At 39.9% G+C, this 23,945-nt stretch overlaps 1 protein-coding gene across 4 annotated transcripts in view; it reads right to left on the bottom strand.

Moving 5' to 3' along the window:
* Nucleotides 1-17,672, bottom strand: part of LOC119729588 (bone morphogenetic protein receptor type-2-like) — a 28,673-nt gene extending 11,001 nt beyond the window's left edge. Inside the window, exons 1-6 of one of the 4 annotated variants that reach the window (XM_038202205.1) lie at nucleotides 17,336-17,672; nucleotides 15,017-15,093; nucleotides 13,178-13,381; nucleotides 5,791-5,991; nucleotides 4,080-4,643; nucleotides 645-805 (exon numbers count right to left, since the gene is read on the bottom strand). In XM_038202205.1, the coding sequence (XP_038058133.1) occupies nucleotides 645-805; nucleotides 4,080-4,643; nucleotides 5,791-5,991; nucleotides 13,178-13,381; nucleotides 15,017-15,059 (1,173 nt within the window). In that variant the 5' untranslated portion in view covers nucleotides 15,060-15,093; nucleotides 17,336-17,672. The remainder of the gene's footprint in view (nucleotides 1-644; nucleotides 806-4,079; nucleotides 4,644-5,790; nucleotides 5,992-13,177; nucleotides 13,382-15,016; nucleotides 15,094-17,335) is intronic. The other 3 variants (XM_038202206.1, XM_038202204.1, XM_038202207.1) reach the window with 3 other exon arrangements.
* Nucleotides 17,673-23,945: the final 6,273 nt, after the last annotated feature.

Raw genomic sequence — 23,945 nt, 5'->3', positions numbered from 1 at the left:
TACAGGAAAGTCGCGGTAAGTTAACCAAAAAAAGTCTAATGGGAACACGGCTTATGTTTTACTTTCAGTTTAGCTTCACTGAAAATACTTGGGACTTTTTTGGGGGGGAGGGAATAATAGAACAAGCCTAATATTGTTCCGCTTTCTTATCTGTGTTCTGATATTACATTTCTATGAGAATCATACACATTGTTGAATGAGACAAATTATGTTTTTCTGGACCATTATCATACAAATGAATAACTGAAATTAAGAATCAGCTTGCTCTAGATCTACTGAGGAATTTTGAAGAACAGGTGAAACAAGTCAGTCCAAGACGCATCTCAGAAACTTGGCAAACAGTTCATGTTGGTACTTTGCCAAATGCCTTCCATGATAAGGACAATGTACCAGCATGAACTTGGAGCAGAAACTTGGCTGACCTTCACCTTCAAATCTATTTGCCAATTCTATGAAAAAGATACAATCAAGCGAAATCTGTTTTGCAGGGAAAACTCTTTTTGACAGGCAGAGCACACTGTCCGAAAGATTGAGTTGTTTTTTTTCAACCAGTTCCCTGTTGGAGCTGTAAACGAACTCTTAGTACATGAAATAGCGCCCTCTTGCAGTCACGCGCACAGCCTATGGGTTGATCGTACACTTACATCAGTAATGGTGCTATTGTCTTCGTCTCCCTCCCGTACCACGGACGATCCAAAGACTTTCATGGCGAAGCCGAAGTCACCGATGACGCAGGTCAGGTCCGACTTGACCAGAACGTTTCGGCTGTTGATGTCTCGATGGACGATGGCCGGCCTCGAAGAACCTGCAAATATTGGAGAAAATTTCAGAATTTTTGGTTTTTTGGGGACAACATAACATGCGAGAGCTGAATTATTATGTGGAGAATTCCAGCATTATGAAAGGAAGAGTAATGTCTGTGACTTTTGAGATGCTTGGTGGCAGCAAACTCACCGGTCCTTTTCAATGGTTTGCGTCATGTTGGCTCGTACCCCTCGCCCTGCAAACAGGGCGCTGGGACGGGCTGATGAGCTTCACAGAATCTTGTGAAGGAAGTGGGAATGGCATTCTGGGTAACTTGCAGGTCACAGGTCATGCAAAATCTATCCAATCAGAGCTTAAATTCATCAAGCCCTTCCCAGCGCCCTGTTTGCAGGGCGGGGGCTACGAGCGAATGCATCATGTGTTAAGTTAATGTGCGCATATTCAAAATGACGCAAACAATAGAAAAGGCCCGGTGGTGGCTGCCATCAGGCAACTCAAAAGTCTTCCATCAACCATGATATCTAAATAATGAAAGGTTTGCGGAAACACCAACTAAGAGAATGGTTCTGAAAAGAACCAGAGGTATAAACTCGACATTCTGTCTTCAGGAGAATGAAACACATGGTGTTTCCGCAAACCTTTCATTATTTAGTATCTCCACCATGCAAAGCCTCAAATCTTACTTAACCATGATATCTAATTAAGGATTCAGAGAAATGATCCAAAACTCCTACACACTGTAGTCTGTAATCTCCTTGACCATTATCGTAGCTTTATAACATTTGAAAAATCCATGTTCAAGTTGATTCAAAGAGCTCTTAAAAGCTGTCACGGACATTAATTTATGCTGGAATTGCTCCGAATTTATGCGAGTAAGACATCTTCTTGCTTACAATGATGGATTTGATTTGGTCCAGCAGGGTTAGGGGTTATGTACATGTACATATACACAGGTCACTATCAGGGGTGCTTTTATGCCAAAAAAATGCATAAATTTCTGCTGTGCATGCAGATTTGGATCACAGCCAAATTTCACTTCTCCTTTGATAAACAATCCAGGTTCAACTGAACAGTTCTCTGCAAAGAGCTGACGCTTTAAAAAAAAAATGTTTTTTGTATACAATGCATGTCCATGAACCACTGAGTATTTCTTGGGGGGAAAAAATATACCAGGTTAATTTTTTTTCCTAGCTGTACATAACTAATTCTTTCCTGAAAAAATGTAGTTTCCTAAAAATTTAGCTCTAACAACCAAAAGTATTTCCTGTTAACACATTTGTACTATACACTGTAATACATTATGTTTATTTCCTGAAGAATCAAAACAAAAAAGACAGTCCTTGGGCGGTTTCGGGCGCTACAGTGAGTAACAGGCAGGGCGCTTTTGGGGCGTTATAGTGACTAAATGGTTAATGTGCTCGTTTGCGCATGTTGTGCACACATCTACATGTATTTGTACACGTGTACATGTACTGAACATGTACAAGTATACACATCATAATGTTATCTTTTAATAAGTGAAATATTATTATCTATTCTTAAATGGAATAATAATAGTTAGTTGAGTTAATCAATACCACACACACCAATATGCTAATAATATCACGTTTGTACATGTACCGACACATTGTAGATCACTTTTTTAAACCATATGCTCAGAGCTGATACATATTAATAATAATCCGATCATGCTGACGTTGTTTTGTTGAACTCTTCACCCGCCATATGCCTGCTTAGTGTCACATGCTGCTCATGACACTCACAAACATAATTTATCTCCTTCACCCTCATACGTGGCCTTTCAAAATGTCACATTTCACTGCATCCACCGCTGAATGTGTCTAAGCGCGCATTCCTTATGAAAAATCCACCACTGTGCGTTCAGCACGCAGGAGACATACAATAATAACGGTTCATGCACAATGGAACAATGTACATGTATAGTACATTGTATACAATTATGTATTGTAAACGAACAGGCAGGGCCCTCAGTCAGATGTTTTGACAGCATAATATATTTTGAATTAGGGCACGGCTCCAGATCTGCTAAATCTTCATGTTCTTATACAATGTATAAAAAAAACAGGTGTTCGGGTGTCAAGGGTTGATGGGTGGTACCTGGGGGTGAGGTGAGGTGGGGTGAGGTAGGGTGAGGTGGGGTGAGGTAGGGTTGAGGGTGGGGCATCAGGGAGGGAAGACTGAAACTGTGCCATTTCACGCTTTGTTTAACAAAGCGTGAAATGGCACAGTCTTGCAGTACGTACATGTGATAGTTTACTGTTGGACTAACTACATGCTTAAAAACAAAGAGGCAATATGTGACCTGTTCTGTCAAAATCAGACTTTTCTGGGCATAAGGTCAAAAAAGAGATGTTTGTCAAAATTCCTGTGCAAAGTTATGCTATTTTGAAATTCGTTGTGTCGAAAAGTAAAAAACGGAGAAAATGGCCACGAATGTCACAAAACAGTAATTTCTTTAACTGATATACCTTAACAAATTGTCACAAATACTATATTTAGAGTTCAACTTAGGGTTTCAAACTTTTATAGTATATTTTAGACATGTTCAGGATTACAAATATGCAAAAAATTGAAAATCGAAAAAATCACCCCCACAGCGTTTTTTGGCCCTATCTCAATTTCAACCTCTGCCCAGAAGCGTCTGCTTTTGACAGAACAGGTCACATATATACATGAAAATACATGTATAACATTGTGCGCTTGTAAGTAGTAAGAAGTACCTTTTGTTTTGGTTTTTACTTCTAGAACAAGACATGAATCACAGGTCAAGACAACAGGACAGGGCAAGAGATAATCTGATATTCAAGCTTTGTAGCAACCCGGTTTAGAAGGCCCAAATTCACATTTGCATACCGACACTGAGCATTGATTTGACAAGTTTAGCAACTCACAGGCATGCAACTGGGAAATCACAAAAAAAGAGGAAATTCAAATTTTCCCCAGACTTTGTACAGTGTTTTTCTATTTTCAATGGCACACATGGGAAGTAAAAAAAGAGGAAATCAGCTGATCCGAGGAAAAGTTGCATGCCTGAACTCATGTTTTCATCTTTCATTTGCAATATGTGAGAAAAATTGTTGATAAAAAAATGATGAAAAAAAAAACAAGTGCATATAAAATCAAGCAGGAAGGCAAAACAACATCCTAAAAATTTGTTTTTATGGTGTCGCATTGCAAAAAACACTACCAAGAAAAAGTGTAAATCTGCTTACACAATATTGAGTTTCAATATTGAAACCGAAACAATGTTACAATGTACGTACTGTACTTTTTCTACATGTCTGGTACCTCACCTCCTTTATCCACTGATTGATGCAGATGAGCCAAGCCAGCAGCGGCTGTCTGACCAAGCCGACACATACCCAGCCAATCGTACGTGTTTTCCTTCAGATAGTTCATCAAGGAACCGTGAGACATGTACTCCGCTACGAGCAGATACTCGGGCCAGTTATCCTGGCCCATTCTCTCTGAGCTGCCGAGAAACCTCAGCACGTTGGGATGCTCGATGTGCGCAAGGTTGTACATCTCGACCTCGTTCAGGTAGCACTGTCGCGAGGCTCCAGCGAAGATCTTAACGGCTACCTCGCCTTCTTCCAAAATGCCGCGGTAGACGTTGCAGTACCGCCCTTGCCCGACGAGATTCATGACCTTGAGTTGGTCTAGGTCCACGCTGGGTTCTGGCGGCGCGGCTTCCAGCATGCCCAAGGGGTCCATCTTGGATTTCAGGCTACGGATGCGGTACATACGAAAGAGCAGGAAGATGACAGGAACAGCGATGCAGAGGCAGAGAATGCAGACCATGACAACGATGATGGTAGTCCAACTCTCGTCATTCTTAGGTGGGGACGTTACTATATCTGAATTTAAAAAAATCGACAAGCATATAAAACGTGAAATGCATTGTACTTGACATCAAGATGATAGTCTAGAGGGAAATATTCCCAAACTATTAGCTACTTCCCTCATGTAAATTTAACTGGGCTTCCAAGAATACAATGCAAACCTACATGTAACTGTCACGATTCCTGACCCAAAACACATTCCAAACAAACGTGGATTTTTTTGGCACCTGGTTATTACCCCCGTAACTCAGGCCTGCGAAATTATTCTTCCGACTCACTTAAAGAGCATTGCCGATAGTGGAGATTAGAACAATCTTATAATAAGCTCACTACCTTTCAGCATGTGTACATTTTGAAATCTCTGTTTGGGATGAAATGTCATATATTTTAGACATTGGATGATTTTTTTACTTTCAAAAATTCACATGCACGGGTACTGACATTTGCGTCCCCAAAAAAGACATTCTGACATTTTTGGGTTAACAGTACAAGGAACCCTCACTTTATGACACATTCATATGGGCTACGTGCATAAATACATGAGTACTGAAATTTGCGTCTCAAAGAAAGAAATTCCGACATTTTTTGGTTTAAGATTACAAGGAACGCTTACTTTATGACATTCATATGGGCTACGTACACAAGTACCCCCTCATCATTAACCATTTCACGTCAGATGACGTGTATACACGCAAAGGTTTTGCGGTATTCGGAATGGATGATGGATAAACACGCAACGAGCGAGGCCGGAAATATCTGTCTGTGGCCCGCTCGCAGCGAGCGAGGCCGAAAACACCAGGGTGTGCTACCTGCAGATGACGGCCTGAACCTGTCTGGCATCGAGGTTCGTGAAAAACAATCCCACGCCTGGGTCCGGTCAATGTCAAAATAATCCTGGCGCAAAGTGGTTAAGAAAGGGAGAGTTGAGAGAGACCACTGTCAGAGACATTCGGACGCATTGCCGACGACTGACGCTCACGCGAAGACACTATAGGTTTGTGAACATTCAGAATAAAATAACTTGTGTGTACTTCACGCCAGACGCGGTGAACTAGTACGCGTACGCGGTGTTCCCTCCCACTGTGGTTTTCGAAAGTGGTACAGCAGCGCCATCTACTGTTTGTGCAAAGAGTCTATGCGGAAGTACGTATTTCATGCCTACCTTTAGGTCCAAAGGGGGTGGGTTCCAACGGTGGGCGAGGCACATAACTACTGCTCATGTTGGCGTTGCAGTAGTCTCCTTTACAGCAGCAGAACTGACTGGTGACGTTGTGGGCCCGCTGCATGGAGTCTATGGGTGGAGCTGACGAGTTACACTCATCCTGATTGCAGTCATGTTGCCCGGCTTCAAACTTCCAGCAACCTACATACAAAATTCAGTGAATTTAGCACTGTTCTCTTTCTCGGGTACCTGACTTCCATTGGGACATTTTCATCTTTGATGTTTATTTCAACAGTTACTACTGTGCATCATTCATAAGGGAATAAATGTGTGCTCCGGAGGTTTTTATCACTCGTTTAATACCGCTTAGAGTCTGGGTGCTGATAATTACCCGAGCCGGAGGCGAGGGTAATTATCAGCACCCAGACTCTAAGCGGTATTAAACAGAGTGATAAATACCGACCGAGCACATATTCCGTAAAGAAATATCAAATAATTCGTTCAAAAAATCCCGATTTTGTTCAACAAGTTCACTTCATGCTTTTTGAAACATCCCTCTAGCAAAATAATGGAGTGTTCAGCTGGCGAGTAAGATGTAAACAACCCTTTTATGGAGATTGCGCGCATAGCATGTTCTGCGCGTTGTCGCGCAGAACGCACCTGGGGCGTTGCGTTTTGAATTTAGGACTATAAAATTCTGACTCGCTTGTAGTGTTGCGCATGCCTACGTGAGGATTGTGAACGTTCAACCAATGAAACGGTAAGAGGCACTGGATTTTTAAGAGTCCACATTTTATTGTGACACTGGAAAAGTGTTTAAGACCAGCTAGCCATGTCTTTATCATCCGTTTAAGACCGGCCACGTGACGGGCTCTCGACCAATAGGAATAACTAAACTGTCTGAGGTATTTATGAATACAGCTTCATTTGCAGATGATTTTAATGTTAAATTTAAAATCATTCTCTATACAGTACAGGCAAAATTACCCATTTTTAGGTTTAAGTTCTCCTTTTGGCACTGCTCATGCAAACATTTCACTGAATTAAAAATGCTTATTATTGATGCATTGTGATTTTATCAGGAACACACACATACATGTACAATGTATGCGCGTATGTACATGTTTGTGCTTGTTTTGCAGCGAAGCACCATGAGCACCATCTGCAGGCCTTTGCGGCAGATACCCGTACTTTATATATTTCCATCAAATATCATTATTATCATTATTACAAATGTATCATAATGTACATTGTATCTGTACAGTATTTAGTACCGTACGCACATTGTACCGGTAACTTACACGTTGGAAAGTTGGACATATGGGGGTTGTACTGTGTGCAAAGAAAATAATCAAGGTAGTTTTGTTTGTTTTCTTCTCTGAACAGTTAACAACTGCGTCTTCAGTCACCAATCAGTGAATATGCCAACGTGAAATCATGCAAACACAACCCTATACCTTAAATGCATAATGTTTGTGCTGCGCAGTGCTCCCCTGAATTTTTCTTTAAAATATACCCTGACCTCAAGAAACACATGTCAATCCAGGGTTGGCCCAGAGCTCTGATGGCTCTTAACAAGATTAAGCTGGATAAACATGCTGTGCGCAGCAGCAGATGCTTAAATCGCTTCAAACCATTGGGCCAGATGCCAGTGGGGAAATAATGTACAACGGCAAGTTCAAGACTTAAAGCCTTGTTCAAGACATGCCCTTTAAATTGATTAGGCATTACGCAATAACCCCACGTACCTGTACAATGTATACAGATCCATGCATGTATTATAGGCTGAAATGCTGAAATGAAATCGCGAATGTTCATATTCCCATGTGTAACAATTGTAGTAAGATAGACAAAATGATATTAAAGATAAATAAAATGCAATTTAAGATAACAATTAGCACAAATTAAGACACAACGTTGAAACACACAAGTTTACTACTCAACAAGCTTTGCTTTTTAGAGACCCCCATCCACATTATTGTGATCTTATGATTTTCTTGGCATATTTTTTGTATTGTTATATGGTAAATAAAGTAAGATTGATTGATTGATTGACTGTGCAGTCTTTATTTTTTTTATTTTATTTTTTTTTAAATCATCAGCAAAGGACACTCACATGCTTATGTACATGATTCGATAATATCTGTGTACAGACAAGGTACATGTACAGTACATGTACGTAGTAAGTTGTACATGTTACACATATACTGTACATGTACAAACCTACACAAATTTTAAAACACCTTTCTTGGAACATGTTCATACAATACACTGTACACTGTACTGTACATGTACATGTGGGGTGCTGTGGTCCAGTGGTTACAGTGTTCGACTTGTGTGCCATGGTACATGGGTTCGAATCCTGGCGGGGAACATGGTGCTTGTGCGCTTCGGCAAGGCACTTTACTTTGATTGCCTCTCTCCACCCAGGTGTAGTAAATGGGTACCTGGTAGGAAGAAATTCCTTCAATGCTTGAGCGCCGTAATAGCAGCCGTGCTAAAGCCAGGGTAATAATGGAGCGCCAGGAGCGTCACTTCGAGACGGATATGAGCGCTATACAAGAAGCCATTTATTATTATTATTATTATTATGTATACATACATGTACATGTACATGTACAAACTGTACATACATGTACTGTACATGTACATGTGTACACATAAGCGCATGGTACATTTTTAAATGTGTTCCATACAGTCCACCGAGTCAAAGTGCAATCGTACAATGTACGTGTACTGTGCAGAACACGACATTTTGCTGACAGGTACATGTACTGTACATGTACAATGTACATTGTACCATACATGTACCGGTACGTATTCTAGGAACATTCTCCCTGCTATGATTTATTTTGTTCATGTACATTTTTGTACCGTATGGTAAACGGGCATTTCTAGGTATAGTCATGATGAGCAATCCTTTATACACACTGATCCCCCACTGGTCAAACAACAAAGCCCCACTCACAGGAACGCTTCAGGTTCAGAGAGACAGATTATAATGAAGAGGGAGATTGATGAGTCAGAAATGTATCAGCCAAGCTACGTTGTACGTTCGGTATAGCGATAAGCTTGACATTACAGTAAGGATATTGTGAATGTCCATTTTATCATGGCGCAATAAAATTGTATACTTTATGTACATCAAATTGCAATACAATTCATTTAGATCTGCACATTACTCTAATTATTTAACACAAACTGTGTAGTAAATTCTGCATGGTCTAGTGTACATGTACATGTACATCATGTGTTTGCCTTTTATGACATGTACATGTACGTGTGCACCTACATGTACGTGTACATGTACATCTATATGAACACATACACAGTACATAGAATTATGGAATCCCAAATTCTAAATTCTGACAAATGTGTTGCAGTTTTTAATATGATTTTTCTCACGTGTCACAATTACATAAAGACTGCGGATGTTAAAATCAAACCTTTTATTGTGACATGCGCACACGACTGTACACGTACATGCTTGAAGACAGAAAAGCAACCACCCAAACAAACACTTGATGTAGATAAGATCTAAGCTTTTATTTCAAGCACTAACGAGGACAGACTCCATCATGGATGGGCAAGGGAGGCCACAGGCATGGCAGGATATGGGAAGTTCACTCAATTACTAGGCTAACTAAAGTTGTCACAGTATTTGACAGTGTTTTGATCAACATGTCCAAAAACAGGTTCTCAATGCTATTACAATGTAAGGAATGCTCACAGTCACCATGGAGCTAGGAACACACGCAGTCACATATACTGAAATTTGTATTCTTGTGGAGACATTTCTTTGTGTAGTAAAGTTTTCAAGTTTGAAAGTGAAGTTTCAAAATGCTCTTATTTTAACCAGAATTAATTTCCTTGGCTGAAATTCGGACTTAATATCCCTTTTCTAAAAATCTTCCATTTGCGACGGATCAACCCACCTTGGAAATTCCTAGTTTTTGAGTAAAATCTATATATATCTATTTCGTGAAAATCTTGTGGAGATGTATTCATCTATAGAAATTGCCTTTTGGAGACTTATAATACAATCTTTTGTTCCCTATTGTGTGCACGTCTCCAGAGGGCACGGTGTATCAGATCACATAGTCCCAATCAAATGTGTACATTTTGTGCATCAAAATGTATACAATGTATACAATTCACATTTGAGTATAAAATGCGCAATTAGACTTGAGTTCCTCAATTTTGCAATCTCAATTTGACATGACATCTGTACACACTGACCACACATGTACATGTGTCTATGTGATATGCAGTCATTCAATTCTGAACAAAAATTCAAAACCTTTCCATTTCATCCAAAAAATCATGTTTCTAGACACTAAACAGCGTCACAGACACTGTGGTTGAATGACCCAATTTTGTAATTTGTGATGCTGCTGCAGCCTGCGCACTTCACTGGCATATAATGTTCTCAAACAGGTTTCAAGTATTGTAACAATACCTTCTGTCTGCATAATATAAGGAGTGACTACATGTATTCCTTTCTTTCTTTTTTTAATTGAAAAACATTGTTCCACAATCAATAAAGTTGTGAAATGAGTCAATGTCTTACAATCCATGCCAAATGATGACAGAATACATCACTTCATCAATTTATTTTAGTGACCCAAAGTCAAACTTCTAATCAAAAGCTTGTAACTGTGTAACCCTATCCACCCCAACCCTTCAAAATCCAACTGCATGTTTCGCGTGATCCTGTTGGAGCGAGTACTGCCCTAGTAAACTGATTATGCTTATTAAAATTGCATACCACCATAATCTGACTTCAGAGTGCAACAGTTTGGGGGTTGAGTTGTTGAATTTTGCACAAGAGTGAGGAAGGTTCCTAATAAATCACTCAAGGGGGTTAAGGTTTAAGAAGTGTCTTTAAAAAAATGTAAAATACATTGTAGAAAGCTCTGGGGTACATTTTCATTTAGGTTTTTGTAAATAATGACCGAGTTCTCAGCTGGTTTTGTGGCAATTTTCTTAATTTGTATTAAAATTGTCAAAATGTACTCCCATGACACGTCTGTATACGTGTATAGTGAAGAATCACCCATGTACATGTACAGCACAGTGCTAGAAATGTACAGGTCACACATAATGATACGTACAATTGAACTCGGACCGCAACTATCGACCATGCCCCAGAGGTTCGGACTATTCCCCTGTCTTCAACACTAGAAACCCTCAAATGTACCTGAGGCAGTAGAGTAGGATTTCAATTTGATTAATGGACTTCTTTTGGTAATGGACTTCTGAAAACCTTGGGTTTAATTACAGATTTTTGCCACAATTTAGATCTAAACTTGCATATTGGGGTCCAAATCAACGATTCTTTTTGGCCAACAACATACATACATGCATATACAATGTATATCCATGGAAATGGGCACACTTAACTAAATTATCCAAAAATACACAAATTGTATTAAATTAGATTGCTCATGTTTTTCTTCTTCGTTTTCTGTCAAAACTGCGATAGATTTACATTTTTCACAAAGTGCCACGTTAAAATGAAGATAGGGTACAATATTTTTAATGCTTAGTTAGAGGGGAAAATGATACACACATGTAGGATAAAATGCGAGTGAAAACCTTATAGTCCATATTACTTCTTGGTCATCACTGGCATGCACATACACGTAAATTGAAGACATGGCTTTTGTTTGTTAAAATTAATCATCATCACAGCTGGTGGCGCTGTGCATCTTGATACATGATTCATCATCTACGGATAATTCCACATGCAAGTTAGTTATGAAAATTCGGGGGGGGGGGGTGTCAAATACAATCATAACGTACATGAATGTCTTGAAACATTTATCAGTGCACAAGTTTACATAATTTACTAATTTTGTAAGTGTATAGTTCATTCATTATATATAGGGCCTAACATTTGGCACGCAAATACATACATGTATGTACATACATATACATGTATGTCAAAATTCTGTTTTATTTCTTGGGGGGGGGGGGCGGGGAGTGGAGTTAAGTACTACACTGCCCTTAAATTATGGTCAGTGTGCTGCGCAGAAATATACACACATACATGTACATGAACATGTAATGTACATGTACATGTACTTAGATGCATTAGCTCCATACATTACTGGAACTAGAACTTACACTACTACCAAAAACAGGTAATCACAATATAAATTTAACGACAACTTTGAGGATTGGAGAAAACAAAAATGTACTTTCTTCATACAGGCTGAGTAACTAGAGTACATGTACATGTACAGTGTACATGTAGGATATTCACTGAAGTAAAATATATATATTTATGTGGAGAAGATAACTGAGTGTTTTTTTTTCCATATGCCAGACACTAAAAATGCCAAACTTTAAAATTCCGCCAGAACGTGTGTATGATACACATAACTTCACATTCACAAAATTTTACAACATCATTCAATCTACTCTGTGCACACTCGCTGGCCAATTTCTATGCAATCACACAGTTGTTGATATTAGATTTGTATTAAAAAAAGGAACAATTGAATCATGATGTTGGACTTTTACCGACATGCACTATACGGCGTGCCTGGGAATTTAGCATGACATTGTGTTAAAATCAGGGTATCATTAGAAAATGTTAGTTGAATGTTATTCCAGTCGTTTATCAGTTGCGAGCCATCATTTTCTGAGCCAAAGCTTGTCAATGTTTAACAAAGTGTCAAGTCCGATTAAATGCAAAGTAGAGAGCTCTCGCAACAGGTGTTATCGGAGTGTTATCGGAGTGTTCACAATGGGGAAAACTATTTCTGTGCTAATGTTTTTTTCAACTTGATGTTTCTAATCTGAAGATGGCACTTAAGTGTTAATTAACAAGTCCTAAAACCCTGATCCTCCCAAATCCTCTTTGCAAAATGGAGGATTTTGCAGGATTGAGGCTACATGTATACATGTATGGCAAAAATGTTTGGAGTTTGGATGCTGCACTGTGTCAAGGTCTTGTGCTGGACCTTGCATTGTTTATGCTCAGCCGTGCATACATTTAGGCCTATATTATACTTGAAATCCTCCGCACTGCTCCAGGATGACACTGGCTCTGCCTCAACATATTGACAGTGATTGCTAGAGTATTTTGCAGGATTGAGGTTGCACCTCCTAGGGAGTGAGGGTTAATCAAGTTTCATTTTATAAAAGCATTTTGTCTCGATTAGTTTGGATTTTCAGAGCAATTGTCTACTTGATTTCTTGAAAATGAAGTTTTACTTCGAACCAGAAAGCAAAGATTGTGTAAATGTAGTTGTTGAATTATTGGAAATTGTTAACTTCCGCCAATAATCTGGGATTCACATCTTTTTGAGCCCCACCGAAATGGCATCGTGACAGCGCCCGCAATGAGCCGATTTGTTGGGCTGCCTGGAAGACTCACCTTGTTTGGAGACAAAGATGTCATCGTTGCCTGGTCGAATGGACCACAAGGAGAAACAGGAGTCCAGCCGCCTGTCGCATACGATGCTCTTGTTGTCCGGCAACACCACTCCTACAACTTCATCTACCTCCGTCGCAACGTTACCACTGATTTTCTCGTTCTTGTAGGCACAGGTATAGCCTGATGCTTGGCAAAGAAGCAGCCCTGTATTGGAGTGAAGTAATGTGACATTTTGTAAAATACAGCACGACTTAAAATTGTCTTAATCCTAACCCCTTCGGTGGTTTATTAGGAACCTTCCTCGCTCTTGCGAAATCCAACAACTCAACACCCAAACTGTTGGACTCTGATTATGGTGGTATGCGTGACCCAATGTAAAGCATAATCAGTTGACTAGTGCAGTACTCACTCCAACAGATTCCGACAAAACATGCAGTAGGATTTTGATGGGTTCAAGGTTTTAGGGTTAATATCACTTGCATTTAGCAGTAAATTAAGGAACCGGTGATAAATTATTGGCGGGATATTTTTATCAACATTCTGAGGATATACCACCAGCCACTGCACATGTAGCTCACATGGAATTCTGCCTTGGAAGTTTGCTGAAAGATTGAATTTGTTAAACAGGAATTTTTGTTCAGCCAAACAGAAAGAATCAAACCAAGCAGATTTAATGTGCATATGATTATGCACAACTAACCACCCCCCCCCCACCCCATCCCCAATTTAATGGTAACTTCTAATTCTGCAACATAACAGACAACTACTGAACCTTATCTGATAGGTTTCAGCCTGTACACACTTCTTCACAACAGTTTGAGCCACCCTTAATTTCCAGTAGCTTAAAGATAAATATTTGTACCAATACAAAGCTAATGGTTTGTAATAAAACTGAAACCATAACGTACTGCTTCAACGGGAAACAAAACCCCTGGATCTGGAATTCAGTTAATATTAGAAATTTAGCTTTTTGTTAGTGAAAACAAAATTGAACGAACACGCTGTGATAACAATTAACATTCTTCTCAATGTATGTTTAGGTAAAATAGAGACTGAAACTTCACCTCTGTGGCATGCTTTCGGAACCCTTAAATAGAAAAAATAACATACAAAAATTATAAAACTTGCAATTATTTTTGGTACATTGATTTATTTCAGAAAATCACCCACGAAAAGGAATTTATGGAAACTGAAATATCGCCTGACATGAAGAGATATATAGTGACAAAAACTGACCTTTCACTTCCGAAAAACTAAATTACACATGGACTAGTGGAACTCGTTGTACTTGTACAAAGACAAAAATTTACGAAATAATTTTGTGGTGGTCATTGGGTGAAAACTGCAACTTGAATAGGAGACTATTAAAAGTGTCTTTTAGGATGTATACAATTGTTTTTAATAAACTTGAAGGACTCGTTAGCATTTTTTTTTTAAATTTAAATGACCGCAGTTAAGGACTGCATTCAAGCCAGAGCGACTAAATATACAACCAATCAGCAGTAGATATTCGCGTTGTTAAATACATTCTATTTATTACGCAATTACGCAATGTGAAAACAAACGTGAACGAACAAGGAGACCTAGGAACGAAAATGCCAGATGTGAAAGGTCGTAAGTAAAATTCGGTTTTACCCATCTAAAAGTGATTTCTCGACATTGTTTTTTTGAGGAATACCAAGATGTTTCTTGGGGTGATTACAGCTAGAAATCATTCTGTCAAAAAATCATAGCGAGAAAAAGGGCAACCTAGTGTAAAATGCCCACAGGGAGGTTCGTCGCTTGCCCTTTTATTTTCAGGCTCTATAAAAAAAAAAAAAAAATTAAAAATTTACTTACCAAATGCAAGAGCAGAAAGCAGAAACGGACTAAAACCAGCCATTTCAATGTTTTTGTGTAGGAAGGCTACTTTTCACCTAAAAACAGAAACATGAAGGAACACGATTGAGTAAAATCAATAGAATTATTAAATCAATAAAAGTACATGTATAGTCGGGGTGCTAAACTTCAGCATGGCGGCATACAATTTCAACAGGGTTGCCTACAATTAATGGTCGCCCCATGTATGTTTGAACATGTTGAACTTGAACATTTGCATCGCAATGATGGGCCGATGGGGAACAGAATTTTAAAAAAGACTTTTTTAGGACCCTGTTCCTATTCGAGAATGAAAACGTACGGCCTGTAGTAGCTCTTTTAGGTCATCTTGTTGTGCAGTAGACAACAAGAATGTGGCTCTTTTAATTCTCCTGGATCTGTCAGCTGCTTTCGATACGATCGACCATCAAATACTTCTGCGCAGACTGCACGACGACTTCGGTGTTAGAGGGGTTGCCCTCAGATGGTTCCAGTCATATCTACGTGATCGATGCCAAGCTGTTATCATCCACGGAACCTCATCACAGATGGTAGATTTAAAGTTCGGCGTTCCACAAGGATCGGTCCTCGGCCCTTTGCTGTTCACACTCTACACCACTCACATTGGTCGAATCGCTCACTGTCATGGTCTGGAGGTTCACCTGTATGCCGACGATACACAGCTATACATATCATGCAATCCAAACTCCCCCGGCAGTGAAGAAGCAGCAATCAACCATTTGACATCGTGCGTAAACGACATCAAGTGCTGGATGTCAGCGAATTTGCTGAAGCTGAATGATGAAAAGACAGAGTTCCTGGTCATTTGTCCCCCTCGTCTTAGAAGCAGGATCAACATACAGCCAATACAGATTGGTGATGCCCTCATAGCTCCCTCCCAGGGTGCCAGGAACCTTGGCGTATTTTTCGACCAGAATTTGACCATGGATAAGCATGTTTCAAACATTTGTCAATCATCTTTCTATCATCTCCGGAATATCGCAGCAATCAGAGGTGCACTTACAAGCTAAACTGCCGAGTGTCTTGTCCATTCCCTTGTATCATCACGATTGGGATTGGATTTCTGCGATAACTTGTTATCTGGTCTACCACAGCATATCATAAACAAGCTACAGTCGGTTCAGAATGCAGCTGCTCGCCTGATAACTGGAACCAAGAAATACCACCACATCGCACCAATACTTCATCAACTTTACTGGCTGCCCGTTCAGTTCAGAATTCAGTTCAAGATCATCTTTCTCACTTTCAAGGCACTTCATCAACTGGCTCCAATCTACATCCAGGACCTGATACACCTTCGCAATGTGAGGCCTGGTCTGCGGTCCTCCGCTCTCACACTCCATGTTCCCATATCCCGCCTTGCCAGCTACGGAGACAGAGCCTTCTCTCATATTGCAGTTGCACCCCGTCTATGGAATTCACTACCGCTTGACCTCAGAACACAGCATAATCCATCATCCTTCAAACCACAGCTCAAGACTCATCTCTTCATCCGGGCATTTTGACTCCTGGACTGACTTTCCCTTGCAAAGACCAGCGCCTTTGAATGGCATTTTGTCAGATAGTGCGTGCTATATAAGTGCTGTTTATTATTATTAGATATGCAGTGGAAAGCAGGCGGTGTTCTGATTTTTTTAGGCAAACTCTGTTTCATCTATACACCTTCAAATGAAATCTGACCTGAGCACGTTTGTACATGTACTGTAGCTCGATTGTGTAAACGTTCGACTATCTGGATCAAATCCAGGATCAAATTTGTGATGTTGGAGATATTTCGATTTTTTTTTTTTTTTTTTTTTTTTTTTTAGTTTTCATTACTTTTAAGTTTTATGTTTTAAATTTTAATCAAATTCTACTTTTTACTGTTCAAGTACATGTACATGTAACCTAGATACCAAAAAAAAAGACCCTTAGGCCTAGGCAACAAAAAATAAGGCAAAGGGCCTACTCTACTGTTTTGAATACAGTCAAACAGAAATTAGAAGCCAGAACTTTGTCATTTCTTTATGATTTATTTTGGAACGATGAAAGCACTTTCTAAGAACTTTAACTTGAAAGACACAAAATGCATGAGGGACTCTTATCAGAATTGTAGTAAAAGAAGCCACATGTAGGCATATTCAATAAATTTTAAGTAATTTAAAGTACAATAAACTGTTACTCAGTCAGTGTTAGTGCGGGTCCCTCACTTTTTCCACACAGGCTAACCTAGCTGCCATGCACGCATTGTGTTTTTTATGGGTAACTTGTTTACGTATCACTAGTCACTAGCCTACTCACTCACTCACACTACCCGACCGTACCGTACTACGGGTGCGTACGTACCCGGTGCAGGCCTACGGGACGAGTCAAGTCCATCCAGCAAAATAGTTGGATTTCATTCAGTCAGTAGAAGGTGCCGACAAATTCACCTTTATCTCCCATCCTCCCAACGTTTAAATGGATTCTCTTCAGTTCGGTTATCCGTGTCTCGAATTTAACAGATGGAACTAACGTGAAGACTCGACTAAACTTACTCAAACGTCAACATTTCTCGGGCATTTTCTTTCACGTTCATAATTATTTGCGTTCACATCAAACACCTGAACACTGTGCAAAATTGAAGCAGTCTGTTGCCTGGACCACATTTGTATGCATGAAGACGTAAATAGACTTGGGTGCCAGACATCGAGTTTGACCGCAAATGTCACGACTCGAAAAGCGTCTACGGACGCATTACACCGTTACTGTCTGGTGCATACACCATGAACTACATCGTCCCGATAACAATTCTACGAAAAGTTATTAAATTTTGTCCAAAACGATATTTCTTCTTTACTGAGACTCATCCGATCTCTGACCTTGAAGTTAGTTGCTTAAAAAGTAATTAAAAAGCTATAAAAATTGTAAATTCTTTTCAATGCCACTGGGCATTGGCGTCAACAGGACATCGTGCATGGCGGATGAATATTATTGTACAGGCTAGAGGCAGTGTAGTGTTGTTGGACCCGGGCCCCCTTATCGAATGCTGGCCTAAATTTAATTCTTTTAATATTAATAAAAGGTACGGTTTTTGTTCGTTTTAAAGTATTTACAATCATTTACTGTTTGAGTACATTTACCGTGTCATTTTCTGGAGATATTTCCATCTTTTTTCTTTCATTATTATTGCGGACATAGTTTGGAAATCTCAGTGAATTATTCTCTTTTTATTTACATTACATTATCCCACCGTGCGCGCAACGACTCGGAGGGTGTTTTTGTTTTAAAGATAATCTGTTCATCGCTCTTCCAGTTAACAGATCATTTTATCAACTTTCATACCTTTTAATGTTGACGAAAACACAGCTATCTTCTTTAGACCCCTTTAGTCTGAGGATCAGACGGTGTTTGTTCCTCTGTAATACGCATGAGACACATTTTGCCTTCATTGTCACTGTCCTCTCGGTGAGGGCGTAGGATTACGTATCATGCAAGGCGTCTATCGCAGTGGCGCACCCGGGGGTGGGCCTCGGGGGGCTTGATCCCCTGAGAGGTTGTCAATTGTTTTATTTTTTTTTAGTCCCACGATTTGGCCTTGGTGAATATGGCCTGTTTTCGAGTAGTATAATAGGGATGTAAGTGGTCAAAATAGGCCGCCCCTGAAAAAAACCAATTTTTTTTTTCTGCGGCCAAAAATTTTGGGCAACATTTTTTGAAAAAAAATTCAACTTTTTAACAAATTTGTAAAAAAAAAAAAAAAATTGGGGCCCCCTCCCCAAAAAAACCAAATCCCGGGTGCACCACTGGTCTATCGTGAGCGTCTGCAATTCGGCCGCGGAAAAAAGGCTTATAATAATTGAAAATTATTAGGACTGCTGCAAACTGCTTACTGACTGGATTGACCTGAAATATACAAATCTAAAAAAATAAAAAAATAAAGTGGTCTGACGTACGTGTTGCGAACTTCACAAGTCCTTCAGAGGCAAAATGACAGAGGTGCAATTAGGCCCCACAAGCATGTGGGATGTTTTCGCGCCTATTACGGCCAACAATTAACGATGTCCCTGAATTCTTGTGGCGCAGCTGCAAAAAATGATCATCGGAATTTGTAAAGTAATTATTTTTCACTAGTATTTGGTTTTCCGTACGGTGTCACAATCAAAAAGTGAAGGCCCAATGGGGCTGAGAAAATGGTATTACACTAAATACAAGAAAAGGCAATTCGGAAAAAAATACGGACATATATATTTTACGTTTTCACTTTTTTATAATTTTTGGTTTTCCGACTTCCATCAGATCAAGTTTATTCAGATAGAAATGGGAAAGGAATACATTAATGCTTATCCTCCCCTCCCCCCCCCCCCCCCCCTCCGTTTATAACCTTGAATTGAACCAAAAAATAATAATTTGCCTTCAGTTCACCCTCGACAAATTTGTGCACCCCTAGGTGACACCCCCCCCCCCCCCAAATATGGCCATAATATGCACAGCCATGAGTCGTTGCCATGTCTTGACTCTGGACTTTCGAAAGCCCGGTTGAAGACGTATTTTCCAGTAGTTTTCCTGTGTTTTCCGGTGTTTACCGGTATACAGTAACACCCTGATTTACACTTTACACACTAGTTACAGGACTTCCAACAAATTTAACGAACACCCGTCCCGGCTAGGCCTAAGTAGTAAGTACTAAGAGGTTACCCAAAACCGCTTGGCAAAAGCTTCCACAAATAGGTTTTGTTTGTAGTTTATTTTTGCTTTAGAAGCATAATCACCCTCTTTATATGAGACGTCACCTTTTTGGAACAAATGGACGGCATCGTTCGAGAAAGGCGCTATGCTAGCAATCACAAAAACAAGTGATCACAACTTACACACAAGGAGCGCATGTTTGCCAGTAGAGGGCCGGACACTTCCAAGTCGTAAACATGGGGCGTGGGTATTTTGCGGAACTCGGACGTGCAGACCTCTGCGGAACTCTGCAGAACTAGGAATATAACACCAAATTAAGATTAAATACTGGCTTTAAAAGTACAGCAAGGGCCCAATCTCATTCTTAAGTCCCAAAATCCTCATAAATATACCCTTAAATTAGTTAAAATAAAAGATATCCCACCTGTTTGTGCCGTCGTACCGTACGGTATAATAATTGTGTGTAGTATTTGCAGAACAGTGCAGATTACATGCTGTAATACATGCCGTTTACAAACCAGGGGTGCAGTGAAACTCAGTGCTTTGTGAAGCACGTGTATTAAACAGTTGATAAGGGGATGATGTACTGCTGCAGAACGAATTCTGCAAAAGTAACATTTTTGGAATTATCGTAATGTTTTATTTGTAATGTCGACATTTGTCTTATATCCTCGACAAATCCTCTCCTTTTTTCTTTGGACAAAAAAAAAAAAACCACGGGACAGCCCTCTACTAAGAGTTCCATGTTTCACCCAGGCAGCGCGATAGATGGGTACAGGCCTCAGAGAGTTCCGCGTTTTAAACAGGCAATATGATGTACGGTATGTACAGTAACGGGTCCGATGCTGTGGGAGGGGGCATCTTTATCGCTACACAACCAACATTAAAAATATCACAATTTTTTTATTTTAATGTGGATAAGTGTATTATATCCTCAATAACTCGAAGCCCTTACGGCGTGGGGTCCGGGGCCCGCTTTTTTTTTAAACCTTCAAGTTCATGGCCCAGAAAATTCTCTTATATAGCAAAGAATTTCAGGGTACACAAAGTGTGATTTGTAGGCATTTTTCGAACTATATTTTATACCGGTCTGCACCCATAAGCTGAAGCCGTAGTTGGCATCATGTTTTGCCCCCCCCCCCCCAAAAAAAAGCCACAAAACACCCCATTACATAAAAAAAGACATGTTTTGGAAGTACTTTGTTATTTTGTGCAGTGTTGGAACTTCCAGTTTGGAAACCGTCCACGCGACATGTTGTAACATTAGGCCTAAAGAATTACCTAACTTCTAATAATGATACAAAAAGTTAAGCATTGATCGAATGTACTTGTATTTAGTATAAGTAATATCACGGCAAACTTGTATGTGAGCGGGTTTTGCATCGATCTTTTGTAAATCTATCATGACCCTGTTAGAGCGTGTCGTTCTATTCTTTAAACAAAAGATTCGTAATATTTCGTAAGTATCGTAGAGTACCCAAAACTTTGCGCTTACAAATATTCGCGCAACCAACTTTCTTGGCTCGTATCTTGTTTCCACGCAACACCTCCGTCAATATGTTATTCCCATATTCTGGTACATTAGTTTCAACTTTTTACTATTATTGTTTTTGAAAAATCTATGTTGGGGATTCTACGTACACATCCTTACTCGACATGTTATGACTTTATAAGCGACGACTTATTAGTCTGGCAGCTAGGTGGAGTTTCAATACCAATTTGAGCACAAAAGGTTTTGTGGTATGTCGGGGAGTATAGTTCCGAAATGGTCATTCTTTAGTTGCCTTAGGTCGGATCAAGTGGGTCAAGGGACTTCGGTAAAAAGTCAAACATTAAGAGTTTAATTAACATGTCGCGCACAGGTGCGCTTTTTTGGATTAAAGTGTTGAGACTCACCCCATGAGACGAAAAACGCAGCTCAAGAATGGAAGGAGTCGGATACATTTTTTTTTTTAATTAGGGTTATCGTCCACAGACCGCTGGGTCCGGGTTTCGAAACGGACGTCGCCGTGCATTTAAAGTTTGATTTCCTATACACGCGCTCATTCAATTAGGGTTAATAAGAAATGAGAATAAAAGAAATGGAGAGGTTCCTATTTTTTTAATCCTAATATGAAACACACGCAATTAAAAAGAGCTGTTTCGGGGAACTTCGTTACCAAAACAGCAAATTTTGAGCGGACTACTTTTCGTAAGTTGCACTCCCAAAACAAACTGCGCGTAGGCTTGACCGTTTTACTTGAATAGCGCCCTCAATCAACTAAAAGTAATCACGCAACCCGATCGTCATTGCACACTCACACTGTACAATTATTATGTAATCATTTACCATTCTTTCTAATCACAACAGCAAAGAACCTCTTTATTTTTCTTAATCCAAATATGAACACACGAAACTAGCAGGAGCTGTTTCGGCGAGCTACGTCGCCGAAACAGCTAATTTTGCTCGAACTACTTTTCGTACTTATACCTTAAACCAAACCTGCGTAGGCTTGACCGTTAAACTTGCATAGTGCCCTCAATTGTATTGACTGAGAGTATCACCACAAGTAATCGTCACTCAACAATTTACTCGGTAATAGAGTTCTTTCCAATTGCTACAGTATACCAAGGAATTCGAACACACCTTACTTTTTCTTCCAATATCGGGCGTTACACTATTGACAGCGCACTCTGTTCCTATTTTTTTTTTTTTTTTAGCGCGTTCATTGTTACGCCGAATTGCCTATTCAACTTCACTCTCGATGTAGGAACCACCCCTCTCTCAAACTATTCTTCTTTTGTTTCTTTTTTCGCAATTAACCGTTCGTTTCACGTAGCGCGACCGTTCAGTACCGGTACTGGTCTCGCACACATTGTATAAGGCCAAATCCACAAAACAGCGGTTGTTTTTTTAGGCTGGGCCAAACATTATTATGTTCCCCGAAAAAGTGGGTCCAAAATTTCCGCCCCAAATTCGATATCAAAAGCAAGGGGGCACTAGGACTCTTCATGGCATCATTGCATGGTGGCTGAAATTTAATGCTGTACGTAACATGGCTGCCTTTTTTGCGACGTCACACTGAAAAAAAATGGTAAAAACCTTGGTTCTGTCAATGAAGATGCCACAGTGAAAAGGGACATACACACGCAACGGCGGATCCGGGCGGGGGCCAACGGGGGCAATCCCCCCCCCCTTCTCCCTTCTCAAAAAAGAAATTACCAATTACCCATTTCTTTTCTTTCTTTTTTACTCAGTGAGTAAAATTCCAGCAAGTTCAATATGCATGTTCTCCACTTTATAAAACTTGAGTTTGTCAACTCGCTATTACACAAAGCTGCGAGAAACGGGGGAAATTTTGTTTCAAGAAATAAAAAGGTCATCATATCCACGTTTAGGTATATAAAAAGTCAGCGATCGTAATGCGGAAGAAATAAACCTATGAAGATATGAAAACTATAGTAAGTTATATGAAGTTAAACATTCAGCAAAATAGATTTGTAAAAATATAGAAAATTCTTCAGGGATCAGCGGAGAGTACTATCACTCGGTTCCCTCGTATTTTTGAAGCAAAAGAAGCAGTAAATGACGGATGGAGATGAATAGCTTGCCTAGTAGAGTGATGTACATCGACATTTAGAGAAACAAAATTAATGGATTGAAGAGTATAAGGTATTGGAATAGACCGATACTTTGCGGGGAAAAATACGGCGAATGTACTGCATATACGAATACATAATTTCAGTCAAAGTGCATGTTCATGAAACAGGTTCGGGTTTTTTTTTTAAAGACATTTAAATCATTTGTTTATGACGGGAGTTTCGAAGTTTAGAGGGTTCTTTTTTACATGCATGTATGAAGGCAAAGCGCAGACTGGAGCTGACAATCCTCTAAGTGATTCCAACTATATATAAAGACTCTGAGCATAAAGACTGTATGTACAACAGCCTAGTGGTACGAGTCATCGTCCACAGACCGCGGGGTCCGGGGTTCGAAACGGCTGCGGTGCATTTTTTGGTTTTCAATACACGCGCTCAATCATTTACTCAAGAGTCTTAATTTCCCGTCGTCAAATACCAACCGACCTTAGCTCAATCAGTTAAGTCACCGGCTGGGACTGTCTGCGAAGTCCAGGTTATGCATCTACTCATAGGTACGGGGCTCTTTTGCTGTCTCGGCAGCAAGGCATAGGGTGTCGCCTCGTTTCCTCCCTTAACGGTGCTTGGCCCTCCGGGGTTACATGGATGGATAGGGAAGGAGGTG

Source organism: Patiria miniata, unplaced genomic scaffold, assembly GCF_015706575.1.
Source record: "Patiria miniata isolate m_02_andy unplaced genomic scaffold, ASM1570657v1 HiC_scaffold_21, whole genome shotgun sequence".
NCBI lineage: Eukaryota > Metazoa > Echinodermata > Asteroidea > Valvatida > Asterinidae > Patiria > Patiria miniata.
Note: the sequence above shows the minus strand (reverse complement) of the source record. Positions and strands in the feature narration are given on the sequence as shown.